This window comes from Salmo trutta, chromosome 26 (genome assembly GCF_901001165.1).
Source record: "Salmo trutta chromosome 26, fSalTru1.1, whole genome shotgun sequence".
Classification (NCBI taxonomy): domain Eukaryota; kingdom Metazoa; phylum Chordata; class Actinopteri; order Salmoniformes; family Salmonidae; genus Salmo; species Salmo trutta.
This window is the reverse complement of record NC_042982.1, coordinates 6,248,398-6,267,537: the sequence shown is the minus strand read 5'-3', so window position 1 is coordinate 6,267,537 and position 19,140 is coordinate 6,248,398. Positions and strand designations below refer to the sequence as shown.

The window sequence follows — 19,140 nt, the reverse complement described above, 5'->3', positions numbered from 1 at the left end:
AAGGGGACGACAAGCAGATAAGAGGCAATCCGTAATTTTGATTAAGACATTAATGGGCGAGCTAGGACGTAGTCAATATGACTATTTGTTCACCACTTTTGAAATGTACAGCGACAGAATTCAGAAAATGGGCTGTTCTTACAATATTCTCCATGTACACCAAGTCAGAACCGTAGGATAAATAAAGGGAGCATATAAGCAGACAATGAAAGCTCTTGCAATATTCAATGATTACATTTCTCTAAAACAGGCTATAGGCTACATGTGCACCACCAAGTCAGAACAGTAGGCTAAGTTATGAGGGGAAAAGGAACCAACGTATTAAGGTGATGCACATGGGCTATTAACAGCTAACTACTTACACTTAGTGTTACTTTCTTAGCTACAGTATACAGTGCATTCAGAAAGTATTCAGACCCCTTGACTTTTTCCACATTCTATTATGTTATAGCCTTATTCTTAAATGGATTAAATTGCTTTTTTTCCTCAATCTACACACAATACCCCATAATGACAAAGCAAAAACAGGTTTTTAGAAATGTTTGCTAATTTATTCACAAAAACATTTACATAAGTATTCAGACCCTTTACTCAGTACTTTGCTGAAGGACCTTTGGCAGTAATTACAGCTTCGACTCTTCTTGGGTATGATGCTACAAGCTTGGCACACCTATATTTGGGGAGTTTCTCCCATTCTTCTCTGCAGATCCTTTCAAGCTCTGTCAGGTTGAATGGGAAGCAGATTTTCATCAAGGATCTCTCTGTACTTTGCTCTGTTTATCTTTCCCTCGATCTTGACTAGTCTCCCAGTCCCTGACGCTGAAAAACATCCCCACAGCATGATGCTGCCACCCCCATGCTTCACTGTAGGGATGGTGCCAGGACTCCTCCAGAAGTGATGGTTGGCATTCAAGCCAATATTGGTTTCATCAGACCAGAGAATCTTGTTTATCATGGTCTGAGAGTCCTTTAGGTGCCTTTTGGCAAACTCCAAGTGGGCTGTCATGTGCCAAGCGGGCTGTCAGAGTGACTTCCATCTGGCTTTCTCTACCATAAAGGCCTGAACTATGAACTATGAGCATCAGGTTCTTGGTCACCTCCCTGACCTAGGCCCTTCTCCCCCGATTGCTCAGTTTGCCGAGTGGCCAGCTCTAGGAAGAGTCTCGGGGTTTCCAAACTTCTTCCATTTCAGAATTATGGAGGCCACTGTGTTCTTGGAGACCTTTAATGCTGCAGAAATGTTTTGGTACCCTTCCCCAGATCTGTGCCTCGACACAATGCTGTCTCGGCGCTTGGTTTTTGCTCTGACATGCACTGTCAACTGTGTGCCTTTCCAAATCATGTCCAATCAATTGAATTTTCCACAGGTGGACCCCAATCAAGTTGTAGAAACATCTCAAGGATGATCAATGAAAACAGGATGCACCGGAGTTCAATTTCTAGTCTCATAGCAAAGGGTCTAAATACTTATGTAAATAAGGTGTCTGTTTTTTATTTTTAATACATTTGCAAAATGTTCTAATAATCTGTTTTCACTTTGTCACTCTGGGGTATTCTGTGTAGATTGCTGAGGAAAAACAATTATTTAATCAATTTTAGAATAAGGCTGTAACGTAACAAAATGTGGAAGAAGTTAAGGGGTCTGAATACTTTCCGAATGCACTTTATGTATATACAGGATCAGTCAAAAGTTTGGACACACCTACTCATTCAAGGGTTTTTCTTTATTAGTACTATTTTCTACATTGTAGAATAATAGTGAAGATATCAAATCTAAATAAACCACCGACAGCATCACCAGCAATGCACCCCCACACCATCACACCTCCTCCTCCATGCTTCATGGTGGGAACCACACATGCAAAGAAAATAACAGATTTCCACCGGTCTAATGTCCATTGCTGATGTTTCTTGGCCCAAGCAAGTCTCTTCTAATTGGTGTTCTTTAGTAGTGGTTTATTTGCAGCAATTCGACCATGAAGGCCTGATTTCGTCTTTTGTGCTTCTAGTCATAAATCTATGCAGCCTACTCAATCACTTTTTATAGCTACTGTTTACAGGCCTCCTGGGCCATATGCAGCGTTCCTCACTGAGTTCCCTGAATTCCTATCGGACCTTGTAGTCATCGCAGATAATATTCTAATTTTTAGTGACTTTACTATTCACATGGAAAAGTCCACAGACCCACTCCAAAAGGCTTTCGGAGCCATCATCGACTCAGTGGGTTTTGTCCAACATGTCTCTGGACCTACTCACTGCCACAGTCATACTCTGGACCTTGTTTTGTCCCGTGGAATAAATGTTGTGGATCTAATGTTTTTCCTCATAATCCTGGACTATCGGACCACCATTTTATTACGTTCGCAATCGCAACAAATAATCTGCTCAGACCCCAACCAAGAAGCATTAAAAGTCGTGCTATAAATTCTCAGACAACCCAAAGATTCCTTGATGCCCTTCCAGACTCCCTCTGCCTACCCAAGGACGTCAGAGGACAAAAATCAGTTAACCACCTAACCGAGGAACTCAAATTAACCTTGCGCAATACCCTAGATGCAGTTGCACCCCTAAAAACTAAAAACATTTGTCATAAGAAACTAGCTCCCTGGTATACAGAAAATACACAAGCTCTGAAGCAAGCTTCCAGAAAATTGGAACGGAAATGGCGCCACACCAAACTGGAAGTCTTCCGACTAGCTTGGAAGGACAGTACCGTGCAGTATCGAAGAGCCCTCACTGCTGCTCGATCATCCTATTTTTCCAACTTAATTGAGGAAAATAAGAACAATCCGAAATGTATTTTTGATACTGTCACAAAGTTAACTAAAAAGCAGCATTCCCCAGGAGAGGATGGCTCTCACTTCAGTAGTGATGAATTCATGAACTTCTTTGAGGAAAAGATCATGATCATTAGAAAGCAAATTAGACTCTTTAAATCTACGTATTCCTCCAAAGCTCCGTTGTCCTGAGTCTGCACAACCCTGCCAGGACCTAGGATCAAGGGAGACACTAAAGTGTTTTAGTACTATATCTCTTGACACAATGATGAAAATAATCATGGCCTCTAAACCTTCAAGCTGCATACTGGACCCTATTCCAACTAAACTAATGAAAGAGCTGCTTTCTGTGCTTGGCCCTCCTATGTTGAACATAATGAACGGCTCTCTATCCACCGGATGTGTACCAAACTCACTAAAAGTGGCAGTAATAAAGCCTCTCTTGAAAAAGCTAAATCTTGACCCAGAAATTATAAAAAACTATCGGCCTATATCGAATCTTCCATTCCTCTCAAAGATTTTTGAAAAAGCTGTTGCGCAGCAACTCACTGCCTTCCTGAAGACAAACAATGTACACGAAACGCTTCAGTCTGGTTTTAGACCCCATCATAGCACTGAGACTGCACTTGTGAAGGTGGTAAATGACCTTTTAATGACGTCAGACCGAGGTTCTGCGTCTGTCCTCGTGCTCCTAGATCTTAGTGCTGCTTTTGATTCCATCGATCACCACATTCTTTTGGAGAGATTGGAAACCCAAATTGGTCTACATGGACAAGTTCTGGCCTGGTTTAGGTCTTATCTGTCGGAAAGATATCAGTTTGTCTCTGTGAATGGTTTGTCCTCTGACAAATCAACTGTAAATTTCACTATTGTTTTCACTATATATTTTACCTCTTGGGGATGTCATTCGAAAACATAATGTTAAATTTCACTGCTATGCGGATGACACACAGCTGTACATTTCAATGAAACATGGTGAAGCCCCAAAATTGCCCTCCCTAGAAGCCTGTGTCTCAGACATAAGGAAGTGGATGGCTGCAAACTTTCTACTCTTAAACTCGGACAAAACAGAGATGCTTGTTCTAGGTCCCAAGAAACAAAGAGATCTTCTGTTGAATCTGACAATTAATCTGGATGGTTGTACAGTCGTCTCAAATAAAACTGTGAAGGACCTCGGCGTTACTCTGGACCCTGATCTCTCTTTTGAAGAACATATCAAGACTGTTTCAAGGACAGCTTTTTTCCAACTACGTAACATTGCAAAAATCAGAAACTTTCTGTCCAAAAATGACGCAGAAAAATGAATCCATGCCTTTGTTACTTCTAGGTTGGACTACCGCAATGCTCTACTTTCCGGCTACCCGGATAAAGCACTAAATAAACTTCAGTTAGTGCTAAATACGGCTGCTAGAATCCTGACTAGAACCAAACAATTTGATCATATTACTCCAGAGCTAGCCTACCTACACTGGTTTCCTGTTAAGGCAAGGGCTGATTTCAAGGTTTTACTGCTAACCTACAAAGCATTACATGGGCTTGCTCCTACCTATCTTTCCAATTTGGTCCTGCCGTACATACCTACACGTACGCTACGGTCACAAGACGCGGGCCTCCTAATTGTTCCTAGAATTTCTAAGCAAACAGCTGGAGGCAGGGCTTTCTCCTATAGAGCTCCATTTTTATGGAATGGTCTGCCTACCCATGTGAGAGACGCAGACTCAGTCTCAACCTTTAAGTCTTTACTGAAGACATATCTCTTCAGTAGGTGCTATGATTAAGTGTAGTCTGGCCCAGGGGTGTGAAAGTGAACGGAAAGGCTGGAGCAACGAACCGCCCTTGCTGTCTCTGCCTGGCCGGTTTCCCCTCTTCCCACTGGGATTCTCTGCCTCTACCCCTATTACGGGGGCTGAGTCACTGGCTTACTGGTGTTCTTCCCTGCCGTCCCTGGGAGGGGTGCGTCACTTGAGTGGGTTGAGTCACTGACGTGGTCTTCCTGTCTGGGTTGGCGTCCCCCCTTGGGCTGTGCCGTGGCGGAGATCTTTGTGGGCTATACTCGGCCTTGTCCCGGGATGGTATGTTGGTGGTTGGAGATATCCCTCCAGTGGTGTGGAGGCTGTGCTTTGGCAAAGTGGGTGGGGTTATATCCTACCTGTTTGGCCCTGTCCGGGGGTTTCATCGGATGGGGCCACAGTGTCTCCTGACCCCTCCTGTCTCAGCCCCAGTATTTATGCTGCAGTAGTTTATGTGTCGGGGGGCTAGGGTCAGTCTGTCACTTCTGGAGTATTTCTCTTGTCTTTTCCAGTGTCCTGTGTGAATTTAAATATGCTCTCTCTAATTCTCTCTCTTTCTTTCTTTCTCTCTCTCAGAGGACCTGAGCCCTAGGACCATGCCTCAGGACTACCTGGCTTGATGACTCCTTGCTGTCCCCAGTTCACCTGGCCGTGCTGCTGCTCCAGTTCCAACTGTTCTGCCTGCAGCTATGGAACCCTGACCTGTTCACCGGACGTGCTACCTGTCCCAGACCTGTTGTCCCAGACCTGCTGGAACCCTGACCTATTCACCGGATTTGCTACCTGTCCCAGACCTGCTGTTTTCAACTCTTTAGAGACAGCAGGAGCGGTAGAGATACTCTCAAAGATCGGCTATGAAAAAGCCAACTGACACTTACTCTTGTGTTACTGACTTGTTGCACCCTCGACAACTACTATGATTATTATTATTTGACAATGCTGGTCATTTATGAACATTTGAACATCTAGGCCATGTGCTGTTATAATCTCCACCCGGCACAGCCAGAAGAGGACTGGCCACCCCTCATAGCCTGGTTCCTCTCTAGGTTTCTTCCTAGGTTTTGGCCTTTCTAGGGAGTTTTTCCTAGCCACCGTGCTTCTACACCTGCATTGCTTGCTGTTTGGGGTTTTAGGCTGGGTTTCTGTACAGCACTTTGTGATATCAGCTGATGTAAGAAGGGCTATATAAATAAATTTGATTTGATTCACGCAGTACCTCTGAACAGTTGATGTTGAGATGTGTCTGTTTCTTGAACTCTGTGAAGCATTTATTTGAGCTGCAATCTGAGGTGCAGTTAACTCGAATGAATTTATCTGCAGCAGAGATAACTGGGTCTTCCTTTCCTGTGGCGGTCCTCATGAGAGCCAATTTCATCATAGCCCTTGAAGGTTTTTGCGACTTCTAAACTTGAAAATTTGAAATATCTTTATTCATGTCACCTAGGGAGAGAGGGGAATGTAGAACGTTTACATTCTGTCAGAACATGTTATTGTTAGAGATGAGGTATCCTATGGAAAGGAGAAGGGCCACATTCTGGTACAAGTCAACAGGACAGACGTGAGTTGGGGAGGAGTGAGGAATTTGGGTCGAGGTCAGATGAAGTGAGAAAGAACAGGCATTGCTAAAGTCTTGTCTGGGATCAGAGATGTATTGGCTGTCTAGATGTGTAAGGAGGAGGCTCAGCATAGGAGAACGATTTAAATACCAGTGCTTGTGTAAATATGTATTTGTTCTTTCAGCTGTTTGACCCCTGGGTAAATAAACTTGGTTTGAGCTTTCCTCAGGTTGTAGGTTCTGATAAACTGAGTAAAAACGAACATAACAAAATAATGATGGACTGTTGTTTCTCTTTGCTTAATGGAGCTGTTCTTGCCGTTATATGGACTTAGGGCTATCTTCTGTATACCAGCCCTACCTTGTCACAACACATCTGATTGGCTCAAATGCATTAAGGAGGAAAGAAATTCCACAAATTAACTTTTAACAAGGCACACCTGTTAATTGAAATGCTTTCCAGGTGACTACCTCATGAAGCTGGTTGAGAGAATGTCAAGAGTGTGCAAAGCTGTCATCAAGGCAAAGGGTGGTGTAACGTTCGGCGTCAGGTAACGAGGAAGCGGACCAAAACGCAGCTGGGAGCGAACACGTTTATTCAACACCATGGAATTAAACATGTACACAAAATTCAAGAAAAATACCGATACGTTACTTGCTCAAACAAAGAGACAACAACCCACAAACATCGTGGGGGGAAAAGGAACTTAAATGTGATTCCCAATCAGACATAACTAGCGACAGCTGTCTGATTGGAAATCACCTCCGAGCCCAACATAGAAATAAACCACAAAGAAAGGCTATAACAAAACATAGAAAATAAACCATAGAAATACCACACCCTGACCAAAAATAGCAGAGTTCCCCTGGTCAGGGCGTGACAGTACCCCCCCTCCAACGGTGCGTACTCCCGGCGCACCAACCTAAAGTCTATTAGGGGGGGGACCCGGGTGGGCGCCTCACCCTCGGTGGAGGCTCTGGCCCCGGGCGTGTTTCTCCCCCTGCCTCCACCCTAGCCCTACCCCTCTGGCCCGGACTGGACCACGGTGGAACGGCATGCTCAGGCTCCGAAGCGGAGCCGCCGACCGGAACAGGACTGGTCACCGGTGGACCGGACACAGGCCGTGCCGGACTGTGGACACGCGCCGTGGGCCTGGTGCGGGGAACAGGGACGGGCCGGACAGGACCGGGGACACGCACCACCAACCTGGTGCGGGGAGCAGGGACGGGCCGGACTGGCCTGGGGACACGCACCACCAACCTGGTGCGGGGAGCAGGGACGGGCCGGACTGGACTGGGGACACGCACCACCGGCTTGGTGCGGGGAGCCGGGATGGGCCGGACAGGACTGTGGACACGCACCACCAACCTGGTGCGGGGAGCAGGGACGGGCCGGACAGGACTGGGGACACGCACAACTGGCTTGGTGCGGGGAGCAGGAATGGGCCGGACAGGACTGTGGACACGCACCACCAACCTGGTGCGGGGAGCAGGGACGGGCCGGACAGGACTGGGGACACGCACCACTGGCTTGGTGCGGGGAGCAGGAATGGGCCGGACAGGACTGTGGACACGCACCACTAACTTGGTGCGGGGAGCAGGGATGGGCCGGACAGGACCGGGGACACGCACCACCAACCTGGTGCGGGGAGCAGGGACGGGCCGGACTGGCCTGGGGACACGCACCACCAACCTGGTGCGGGGAGCAGGGACGGGCCGGACTGGACTGGGGACACGCACCACCGGCTTGGTGCGGGGAGTCGGGATGGGCCGGACAGGACTGTGGACACGCACCACCAACCTGGTGGGGGAGCAGGGACGGGCCGGACAGGACTGGGGACACGCACAACTGGCTTGGTGCGGGGAGCAGGAATGGGCCGGACAGGACTGTGGACACGCACCACCAACCTGGTGCGGGGAGCAGGGACGGGCCGGACTGGACTGGGGACACGCACCACCAACCTGGTGCGGGGAACAGGGACGGGCCGGACAGGACTGGGGACACGCACAACTGGCTTGGTGCGGGGAGCAGGAATGGGCCGGACAGGACTGTGGACACGCACCACCAACCTGGTGCGGGGAGCAGGGACGGGCCGGACAGGACTGGGGACACGCACCACTGGCTTGGTGCGGGGAGCAGGAATGGGCCGGACAGGACTGTGGACACGCACCACTAACTTGGTGCGGGGAGCAGGGATGGGCCGGACAGGACTGGGGACACGCACCACTGGCTTGGTGCGGGGAGCAGGGATGGGCCGGACTGGACTGTGGACACGCACCACATTCGCCCGGCAAGGCCGAGGTGCTGGCACAGGACGTGCTGGACCGTGACCGCACACCGGCGACACAGTGCGCATAAGCGGCGCCGGATATCCTGGACCGAGGAGGCGCACTGGAGGTCTGGAGTGCACAGCTGACATCACCCGTTCTGGCTCAACACCCACCTTAGCCTGGCAAGTGTGGAGCGCTGGCACAGAACGCACTGGGCTGTGCAGCCGTACCGGAGACACAGTGCGCGTCCTCGGCGCAGGATACATCGGACCGAGAAGGGGCACCGGAGGCCAGGACCGCTGAGCCGGCACAACACGTCCTCGCTGAACACTCCCCTAGCCCGGCAAATGTGGGGCGCTGGCACAGAGCGCACTGGGCTGTGCAGGCGCACTGGCGATACCTTGCGCACCTCTGCCACCCAAGGCTCTTCCTCCACGCTGTCCCTACGCAGGTCCTCCAGGACCTGCCACATCTCTGCCTCCTCCTTCGCCGTTATCCCCCACGAGAGCAGTGGTCTGGGCTCTTCCTCTGCCCTTCCGGACCACCCCATTAGCCCCCCCCAAAAAAAATATTGGGGGTGTCTTCCGGGCCTCCTCGACCGCCGCCTGCAACTCCTTCCACCGGCTGGCATCACCTCCTCGACCTGGGAATCCTTCCGCCAGGGTCCTTTCCCCGACATGATCTCCTCCCAGGTCCAGAACTCCTTCCCCTCGCGAGCCCATCTCTCGCGCTCCTTATCCTCCCGCTGCTTGGTCCTGGTTCGGTGGGTTGTTCTGTAACGTTCGGCGTCAGGTAACGAGGAAGCGGACCAAAACGCAGCTGGGAGCGAACACATGTTTATTCAACACCATGGAATTAAACATGTACACAAAATTCAAGAAAAATACCGATACGTTACTTGCTCAAACAAAGAGACAACAACCCACAAACATCGTGGGGGGAAAAGGAACTTAAATGTGATTCCCAATCAGACATAACTAGCGACAGCTGTCTGATTTGGAAATCACCTCCGAGCCCAACATAGAAATAAACCACAAAGAAAGGCTATAACAAAACATAGAAAATAAACCATAGAAATACCACACCCTGACCAAAAATAGCAGAGTTCCCCTGGTCAGGGCGTGACAGGTGGCTACTTTAAAGAATCTCAAATCTAAAATATATTTTGATTTGTTTAACACTGTTTTGGTTATTACATGATTCCATATGCGTTATTTCATAGTTTTGATGTCTTCACTATTATTCTACAATGTAGAATAAAGTAAAAATAAATAAAACCCCTGGAATGAGTAGGTGTGTCCAATATACATATTCCTTTTTTAAAGGAACTCAGTCTGGATTTTTACTTACTCTTGAAATAGAATTCACAAGCTGCAATTTCGAAATTGGGTAGTGCATCATCACCTCCTCTTGTCATCTTAGTCATTGCATATCTTCGAAATTTCCAGATCAACTAGACCATGTCAACTAGTTTTTTATTTCGTTTTTTTGCCCAAAGATATTGTTGTAATGTTTTAGTCACTCAAATATCACATGAATACACACTAGACATGCAAAATGTATAGAATTGCAGGAAATACACTTTACATTTACAAAATTCTCTCCACCAACTAGCGGGGTGTAAACAGTTTGAGTCATGCAAAGTGCTTTTGCCCATAGAAATAGACGTGACATGTGCGTGTGCAGTCGAAAGCGTTCCACAGGGATGCTGGCCCATGCTTCCCACAGTTGTCAAGTTGGGTGGATGTCCTTTGGGTGGTGGACCATTGTTGATACACACAGGAAACTGTTGAGCATGAAAAACCTAGCAGCGTTGCAGTTCTTGACACAAACCGGTGCACCTGGCACCTACTACCATACTGCGTACAGAAGCAGTTAAATCTTTTGTCTTGCCCATTCACCCTCTGAATGGCACACATACACAATCCGTCTCAATTCTCTCAAGGCTTATGAATCCTTCTTTAACATGTCTCTTCCCCTTCATCTACGCTGATTGAAGAGGATTTAAAAAATTACATCGCCTGGGTTTACCTAGTCAGTCTGTCATGGAAAGGGCAGGTTTTCATGTTTTGTACACAATGTATGTGGGATAACATAAAGCAGTGTTTCCCAATCTTGGTCCTGGGGACCCCAAGGGGTGCACGTTTTGGTTTTTGCCCTAGCACTTCACAGCTGATTCAAATATTCAACTGATCATCAAGCTTTGATTATTTGATAACTGTGTAAATCTCTGTGGTACTCTAATTAAGACAAAACATTTTCATTAACCTAGCACCATTAAAACGCAACCTGTAAAGTGTTGGTCCCATGTTTCGGGAGCTGAAATAAAAGATCCCAGACATGTTCTCTACGCACAAAAAACATATTTTATTCAATTGTTTTAAACAAATTTGTTTACATTCACATTTCAATAATTTACAGTAGTGAATGCATACATGAATATTTTCTTTATGTACCTGCTCAGCCCACAACCCTTGCACTGAGCTACATGGGACTACATCCCTAAATCCCAATTAGTGAGCATATCTCTTTTGCCAAGATAGTCCATCCACCTGACAGGTGTGGCATATCAAGAAGCTGATTAAACAGCATTATCATTACACAGGTGCACTTTGTGCTGAGGACAATAAAAAGCCACTCTAAAATGTGCAGTTGTCACACAACACAATTCTAGATCTCCTGTGGCTCAGTTGGCAGAGCATGGTGTTTGCAACGCCAGCATGGTGTGTGCAACGCCAGGGTTGTGGGTTCGATTCCTATGGGGGGCCAGTACAAAAAAAAAAAAAAAAAATGCATTAAATGAAATGTATGTATTCACTACTGTAAGTCGCTCTGGATAAGAGCGTCTGCTAAATGACAAAAATGTAATGTTTCAAGTTTTGATGGAGCGCGCAATTGGCATGCTGACTGCAGGGAGGTCCACCAGAGCTGTTGCCAGATAATTGAATGTTCATTTCTCTACCATAAGCCGCCTACAATGTCATTTTAGAGAGTTTGGCAGTAAGTCCAACCGGCCTCACAACCACAGACCACGTGTATGGCGCCATATGGGCGAGCGGTTTGCTAATGTCAACGTTGTGAACAGAGTGCCCCATGGTGGCAGTGTTGTTATGGTATGGGCAGGCATAAGCTACGGACAACAAACACAATTGCATTTTATCGATGGTAATTTGAATGCACAGAGATACCGTGAAGAGATCCTGAGGCCAATTGTCATGCTATTCATCCGGCCCCATCACCTCATGTTTCAGCATAATAAGGCAGCACGGCCCCATGTTGTAAGGACCTGTACACAATTCCCCGGGAAGCTGAAAATGTCCCAGTAGTTCCATGGCCTGCATACTCACCAGACATGTCACCCATTGAGCACGTTTGGGATGCTCTGGATCGAGATGTACAACAGCGTGTTCCAGTTCCCACCCATATCCAGCAACTTCGCACAGCTATTGAAGAGGAGTGGGACAACATTCCACAGGCCACAATCAGCAGCCTGATCAACTCTATGCAAAGGAGATGTGTCACACTGCATGAGGCAAATGGTGTTACACCAGATACTGACTGGTTTTCTGATCCACGCCCCTACCTTTTTTATGAAGGTATCTGTGACCAACAGATGCATATCTGTATTCCCTGTATTGTGAAATCCTAATGAAAGATCTAAAGAATTTAATTAAATTAACTGATGCAATGTAACATCTTTGAAATTGTTGTTTAAATTTTTGTTCAGTATACATTGTTTCCATAGTAAACAAGCCTATTTTGGGTTCTGATCGTGTACGACATTTGAACTAAGCCCATGAGACAAATGATATTTTTAAATAAACAATATGTAGTGTCGTGTCTTTGGCTATGCCGGATTAAGTGATATGACATGCTAATTTATAAAATGATTTCTCTGTAATTAATATTACCTGATTAAGCTAATCATGTAAATGTAATTAACTAGAAAGTCGGGGCACCACGGAAGAACGTTTATAGAGCTGTTATCTTCCGAATAAACTCTTAAAATACTTAGTAATATTTTACATCGATAGCAGTCAATATTAACCCTTAACTTATTTTCAGTCTCATAATGAAAGTTGTAAATTCTTGGTTATCTTCACGAACCCTGGCTAACAAGTTGAATCAGCAATACAAAATTGGGTTTAATTATTTATTTACTAAATACCTAACTAATCACACAGAATTACAAATACACAGAATACAATGATGTCATACAGAATTCACCCCTGGTGAACGGAACCTGTATGAAAGCTGGTTACACAAAGGAAAGGGGGTTGGGCTTGAATGAAATAGCGGGAAGACTTAGGAACAAAGAAACAGCAGCTATGCTATCGTAAATACATTATCTTATGCATTCTAAATTACCGCCCATTTGGAAAAGGAAAATGCAATAAATATTTACTCTGAGCTGCGCTTCGGTAGATTGGTCGTAGATGCTGGCCGGGTTGGCCAACAGATCTTCCTGTAGTGGAAGAATGTCTCTGGTGGTAAATTGGATACGTGGTGGTATCTTCGTCTGGTTGTTAGACTGGATCCGTCGTTCGTCATTTCCTAGCCCACGTTAGCAGCGGCTAACTCAACGGCTAGGAAGTATCACTTTTGTAGTGAATAAGCTCAAAGTTCATACCAGTTCATACCATAGCTCACGCCGAGGTTGGCTTAGTTTTCATGTGTCCTAACGTAGAGGCTGCAGACCTCCCGTACTGGAACTGGTGAATGTCTTTTCGTCAAAGGCTTATATAGTGGAGAGGGGGAAAGGAGGTGTTTCATCGTTTATAACCCCTGTCTCTTCACAGGGTTGGCCACTGATCGAGCAGGGCACTTTCCTTATGAAAACCCAATTCTCTCATTTGGAAGCTAAAATTACATTTAATCTCCTAACAAACAATTTCAATATCAAACATTTCAATTGCATAACAATTCCATGTGACTCTGATAACTAGAGGGTGTATACTTTCTCAGGTACAGTTTATGTCGTCCTGTCATCAATCATAATGTCTCAGATAACAATGAACTGACATACATACTCATTACGTTATCAAGCATATTTCCAACTGGTTTTATTATCAAAATATGGTTCCTTTCCCCATTTGTTTGATGTTCCCAGACTCTCTATATTTAACAGGACAGCAGTCCTTCAGTAGGGTCAGTAAGAGAGGGGAAGGGAGAAAGGTATTTATGGGGGGGGGTCATAAACCTTACCCACAGGCCAACGTCATGACAGTAGATATAATTCATTTACAAGTCCAAAAATGGATGCAACAATTACAGGTTGTAACAAAGCACGTAGTCAGTCTTTTGTGATAATATTACAGAAAACCACTACCCAGACAGACAAAATATGACTTATCCTGAGATATGGCTCATGAGAGATCATAAAGATGCTAGTTTTAAGCTTATCGTCAGATAACATAACATATTTCTGCACAATAGCCTATGGAAATACCCAGAATTCATTTTCTGTTGAGATGGTTAGCCTTCTTTCCTCTGGGATAGATAAAGGTTGAGCAAATGGAAAAGATGGAATGGACAGGGGAGGAATGATCGCTGAGATCAGAGATGAATCTTATGGTGTCGGAGAAAGGTATTTTCATCCAGATGTAAGTGTTGCCCGGCACCAGTTCAGGGGAGCTGCAGTGGTCGGGTAATGTGACGTAGTGAGGGGAAGGCATGGCTTTGAAATGGCCACGTGAGGCCAGCAAAGACAAGGCGTTCACCATCACGATGGACCGCTCGTTCATCTTCACGGACACACTCTCCACTGTCCCCAGCAGAACTGGACAAACACACACACACTTTCAGATCAGCGTTGTGAAGCAACTTGTACATCAGTGTCAAAATGAGAGTAGATTCAAGGGCTTCCCACTGTTCTTACTAAAGATTAAAGTATTGAGTAATGTTTCCTTTCATTCTGTGCTTCAAACTGGAGGCCTTACCTTTGGTGTGACACAGGACTTCAGTCTTCAGATCCCCCAGTGGTAGAAGCCTGGGTCCTGAGGATAATGAACAACAGTCTAAACAAATGGACAGAGACAGAATCCAGGCAGGGACACATCAGAAGACACCCCCTTTATCTTATATGAACTAGATATAGAATTCAATATTCATATAATTTGTCTGACTTGTAGGTTGGTCTTTCGGAGAGCTTTCAGAGATAAACAGACGCAACTCAAGCTGTGGCATAAATCATAGATCGATTGCATCCTGTTCCCACTGACCTGGAATCACGTTCTTGGTGGTGGTGTGTGGTTCAGGCCTTGGGTGCAGGACCCCGGCGCAGCAAGACCACTGGGAGGCATTGGGGTAGCGGTGCCCACAGCAGGTGAACCCTGGCTGGGTAGGGTAGACCAGGTTCAGCCCTCGGGCAGAGCAGCAGGTCTGGGTGGAGCCAGCCTCCATCAGAACACTCCCACAGCACTGGGTATCCTCTGTGGGCCTGCCCTGAACCTGCATGTCGTACAGAGTCCCTGCACAGCACTTCCTCTGTCTGCTGCTGGGGTTGTAGACCTTCCTTCCACAGCAGGACATGTTTCCCAATCTGTGGTGTCTGTGCAGAGAAAAAACATTTGACCTCCCAATAGAAAGAAAGCTGTCATGTTGGGTGAACTCAGAGCCATATTGTACAGATTACTTATAATTTTATGGATTTTACCCATTATACTTTGATGAATATAGCACGCAAGGAAATCGTTTCAGCCCATTGATTTCATGGCCAAAGTATTGAGTAATGGCATTGGTATAAATTCAGACTGGACACACCTACTCATTCCAATGCTAAAGAAAAACCTTGGAATGAGTAGGTGTGTGCAAACATTTGACTGGTACTGTAAGTAGATTCAAGTGTTTTCTTTTAAGTAATTACCATCTGTGTCAGGTATGCTCTCAGACATGGTACATTTTTCTGTATTCCAAATAAACACACTTCAGTCATTAATGAACAACATTTACTTGGAACATACATTAGTAACATTCCTCAAATGCCAAACTAGAGTCAACCAGCCTCCTCCTAGAGTCAGACACCGAGGTCAAGCACAAGTCATACAACAGGGCGAAGTACAAAAAACAACTACCCGCTGTCTGACACCTTTCTTAGAGACCAAAAAGCAGACACAACCTGTCTTAAGAGATGTGTGGCTGTCTAACTGTCTGAATGCCTCTGACTGGAACAAGGGAGGTGAAGTACAGAACAGTTGGAGACCTTTTGGCTTTTGAAACATGTCTGGGAGGCTAACATCTGTATGACATGACGCATCCATGAGGCCGCCCACATAATTGTTCCATATCCTGAGGTAGGGGGACTGTGGGAATGTAGTAGTGAGAATGGCAGAAGGGTGAACTTACTAAATGACTGAGAGTTTGACTGTGTGATATTAGATTGCTTCTTGTGTAAATATTTTCCATCTAGATTTTAGTGATAGGATTTTAAATATTTTCCGTCTGGATTTTAATGATTTGTATGTTGCTTGATGGTTTGATGGTTGCTCCATCGTATCCGATGACGACTTCCACTTCTGAGTTAACAGTGAATTATTTGGTGACTGTAGAGTCCAATCTGAGATCCACAAACTTTATTGCAGGTGGGGCCTATGCAGTCTGTGTTGGCGGGGGCAGGCGTGGTTGTATGTCTCCTGAGATGTTTTTGCTGTTTCTTTGTGCTCCTCTCCTCCTCCCACCTCTGTACACTGCTCTGGCAGAGCTGCCGCCAGGTGGAACGGTCGGCAGCGGCGTCCACCAGGTCTGTGGGTTTGATGTTGCAATTCTTCAGCGACGTTTTCAGCTGGTCCTTGTAGCGCTTCATCTGCCCCCTACAGACCACCGGCCAAGATGTAGCTTGGCCATACAGGATCTTCCCTGGCAAGCGCTCCTGAGACATTCTAATGACATGCCCAAGCCAGCACAGTTGGTGTTGTGTGACCATGGCCTCCATACTCTTGCACTTGGTCTTAGCAAGTATTTCTGTATGCGGCACACGGTTGCACCTGGTGATTCATAGGATTGCTGCAGGCATCTTTTGTGGAATCGCTCGAGCTGCTTGTTGTGGCGACTGTAAGTGACCCAGGCTTTACAGCTGTAAAGAAGTGTGGTGATGCAGATGGCTTGATAGACAGCGACTTTGGTGTGGAGGTGGTGATCCCTGTTTTGGAAGGCCTTGTGTCTGAGTTTCCAGAAGGCAGCTGATGCTTGCTTGATCCTGTTTTGAATTTTGAGGTCGATGCTGCAGTCCTCCGAGAGGATTCTGCTCAGGTATTTGAATGATGGGACTTTTGCCAGTGATTTGTGTTTAATGGTGAAAACAGGCATGGCAGGAGGAGGGCTGGATCTCCATTGGCAGACCACCTTTGTCTTGGTGGTGTTGATTGACAGTCCAATTCTGCTATAGACCCTCACAGCCGTTTCAAGGACAGACTGAAGGTCTTCCGGAGTGTGGGCCACAAGAGCACAGTCATCAATCAGTATACTGCAGCTCATTAACCCGTTCCGTAACAACCTTGATGGTTGCTTGGAGCCTCCGGATGTTGAATAGGTTTCTATCCAGCCTGAAGTCCACCGCAACCCGTTGCTGTCCTCACGCTCCTTGTGGACACATAGGAGGAAGATGTTAAACAGTACAGGTGCCAGCACACATCGACGCTTACTCCAAAGGGCACTGACTCCTGCCCTCCTATGGCCACCTGAGCATCCTCCCATCATGGAACTGGCAAAAGATGAGTAGAATGCCCCATAGTAGTTACCTGCTCAGAGTGTCGAAGGCCTTGGAGAGGTGGACAAAGGTCATGAAAAGGTCATTTTGTTGTTCACAGCACTTCTCCTGGAGTTGCCGTGCCGTGAATATAATGTAGACCGTACTCCTGTTCTATCTGAAGGCGCATTGTGACTCTGGCAGCATCACCTTGGAGAGGACCTTGCTGGCAACAGCCAGAAGGGATATCCCTGGCTGTTGCCGCAGATGGACTTGTCACCCTTGTTCTTATATATGGTGACAATGTTTGCATCCCACCACTGTTGGGGGATGATCTACCGGTCCCAAACCTCAGTGATGTACTGATGGAGTGTTCTGGTGCAGAAGTAACCTCCCTTCTTAAGTAGCTCTGCCAGGATGCTGTAGGCACCTGGAGTCTTATTGTTTTTGAGGGAACGGAGAGCTGATAACACCTTTTGGAAGGTTGGTGAATGGTTAAGGTCTTGAATGGGTAGACGGACAGGCAGTTCTTCCAGGGTGGAGTGGTCTGTAGGAGAGCGCTGATTGAGTAGTGCTTCAAAGTAGTCAGCTTGCCTGATCAGGATCTGGTTTTGGTCCTTCAAGAGAGTCAGACCATCAGCTGTTTTCAGGGGGGTGATGGAGCGACTTCTAGGGCCATAGGTAGCTTTAGCTGAATTGCATGTAGTTTTTGTCTGCATAAACTTGGATTTCCTGCGCCTTATTCGTCCACCATTCGTTTTGCAGAGCATGCAAGGTTGTTTGCACGTCCTTGTGTGATGCACACCATTGCTGGCAGAGGGTAGCAGATGTGGGGCTGTTGAGAGGAGCCCTGTGCGCTTTGTGCATATTGTCCAGTAACGTTGCGATGGTGTCCGAGTTCTCATCAAACCAGTCTTGATGTTTCCTACCTCTGTAGCCAATGGAGTGGGCCTCTGCACTCAGAAGAGGCTCAGTCTCCCTCAGTCTTTCAGCGAGAGAGCGACGGAACTCGTCCCTTACTGCAGCTTTCACAAGCTGGGTACAGTGCAGATGCCTCTTACTGTACTTCTGCAGGCGTTGGGGGGGGGACGTATTTTCACCTGGAGTTAAGCCAGTATCATATGGTGATCTGTCCAGCATTCTGCACCCCTCATGGCACGTGTCAGCAGGACGTCAATAGTGTCAGAACGTCTCACTATGCAGTAGTCGATCTGGTGCCAGTGTTTGGAGCGTGGGTGCATCCATAGTGTTTTATATTTGTTCTTCTGAAACAAGGTGTTAGTGACAATGAGATCAAAGCTGTTCTTAGCGCCTTAGTTCTGCCCTTAGGCACTCTGAACTGCTCTTGCAGACAGTGATAACCCCACGTCTTTGGGATAAACTTCCTACAATTTCCACCCTACAGAGCTACTCACTTGTGTCCGTTGCAGCAGATTTCATACACAGGGTCGTATGTCTCCTCCCCACAGCAGTGTTTGCCTGGATCGTTGAGATGAACGCGTGAGCCACACACCATGTCACGGGGTGGCAGATACAAGTGGCCACCTGGGGAGCACTGGCACCCATCCTTCACCGCATGGTGCAAGATCTGGTTACAGCACAGCACCCCTCTGTCCTCTACACCATACGGAGTTGTACCGCAGCACTGGGAAAGAGACACACACCAGTCAGCAGGGTAACAACACACACACACAAACACACAGCATGTATAACAGACACACATACAGACAACTTCATGCACTCACAAACGGTAGCATGAAAATTCACACACAATCACAAAAGAAAGTCCACATGCTAGAAAAGAGAGTCTAACTTTCTTACCAGTCAACCTGTGCACACATCCTCTACCGACAGAGTGTGAAGCGATAGAAGAGACCCAATGAGAACTATTGTTATCCATTATCTGACTAACAGTCACATAGACGAGGAGACACTAACTGGTTGTGGGTTGGGACTTACAGAACTAACAATGCAGATGGAAATGACATAGTACAGCATATAGCTCAAGTAAAGCAAACACCAATAGAAATAGTAATTGTTACTAGCAAAATATGGGGCAGATTT

The 19,140-nt window shown here is 46.6% G+C and overlaps 1 protein-coding gene across 1 annotated transcript in view; it reads right to left on the bottom strand.

The window, feature by feature from the left end:
* Positions 1-13,627: 13,627 nt before the first annotated feature.
* The window catches only part of LOC115162974 (uncharacterized), a 30,784-nt gene continuing 25,271 nt past the window's right edge, over positions 13,628-19,140 (bottom strand). Inside the window, exons 9-12 of the mRNA XM_029714524.1 lie at positions 18,492-18,721; positions 14,615-14,943; positions 14,333-14,389; positions 13,628-14,172 (exon numbers count right to left, since the gene is read on the bottom strand). Of these exons, the coding sequence (XP_029570384.1) occupies positions 13,850-14,172; positions 14,333-14,389; positions 14,615-14,943; positions 18,492-18,721 (939 nt within the window). The 3' untranslated portion in view covers positions 13,628-13,849. The remainder of the gene's footprint in view (positions 14,173-14,332; positions 14,390-14,614; positions 14,944-18,491; positions 18,722-19,140) is intronic.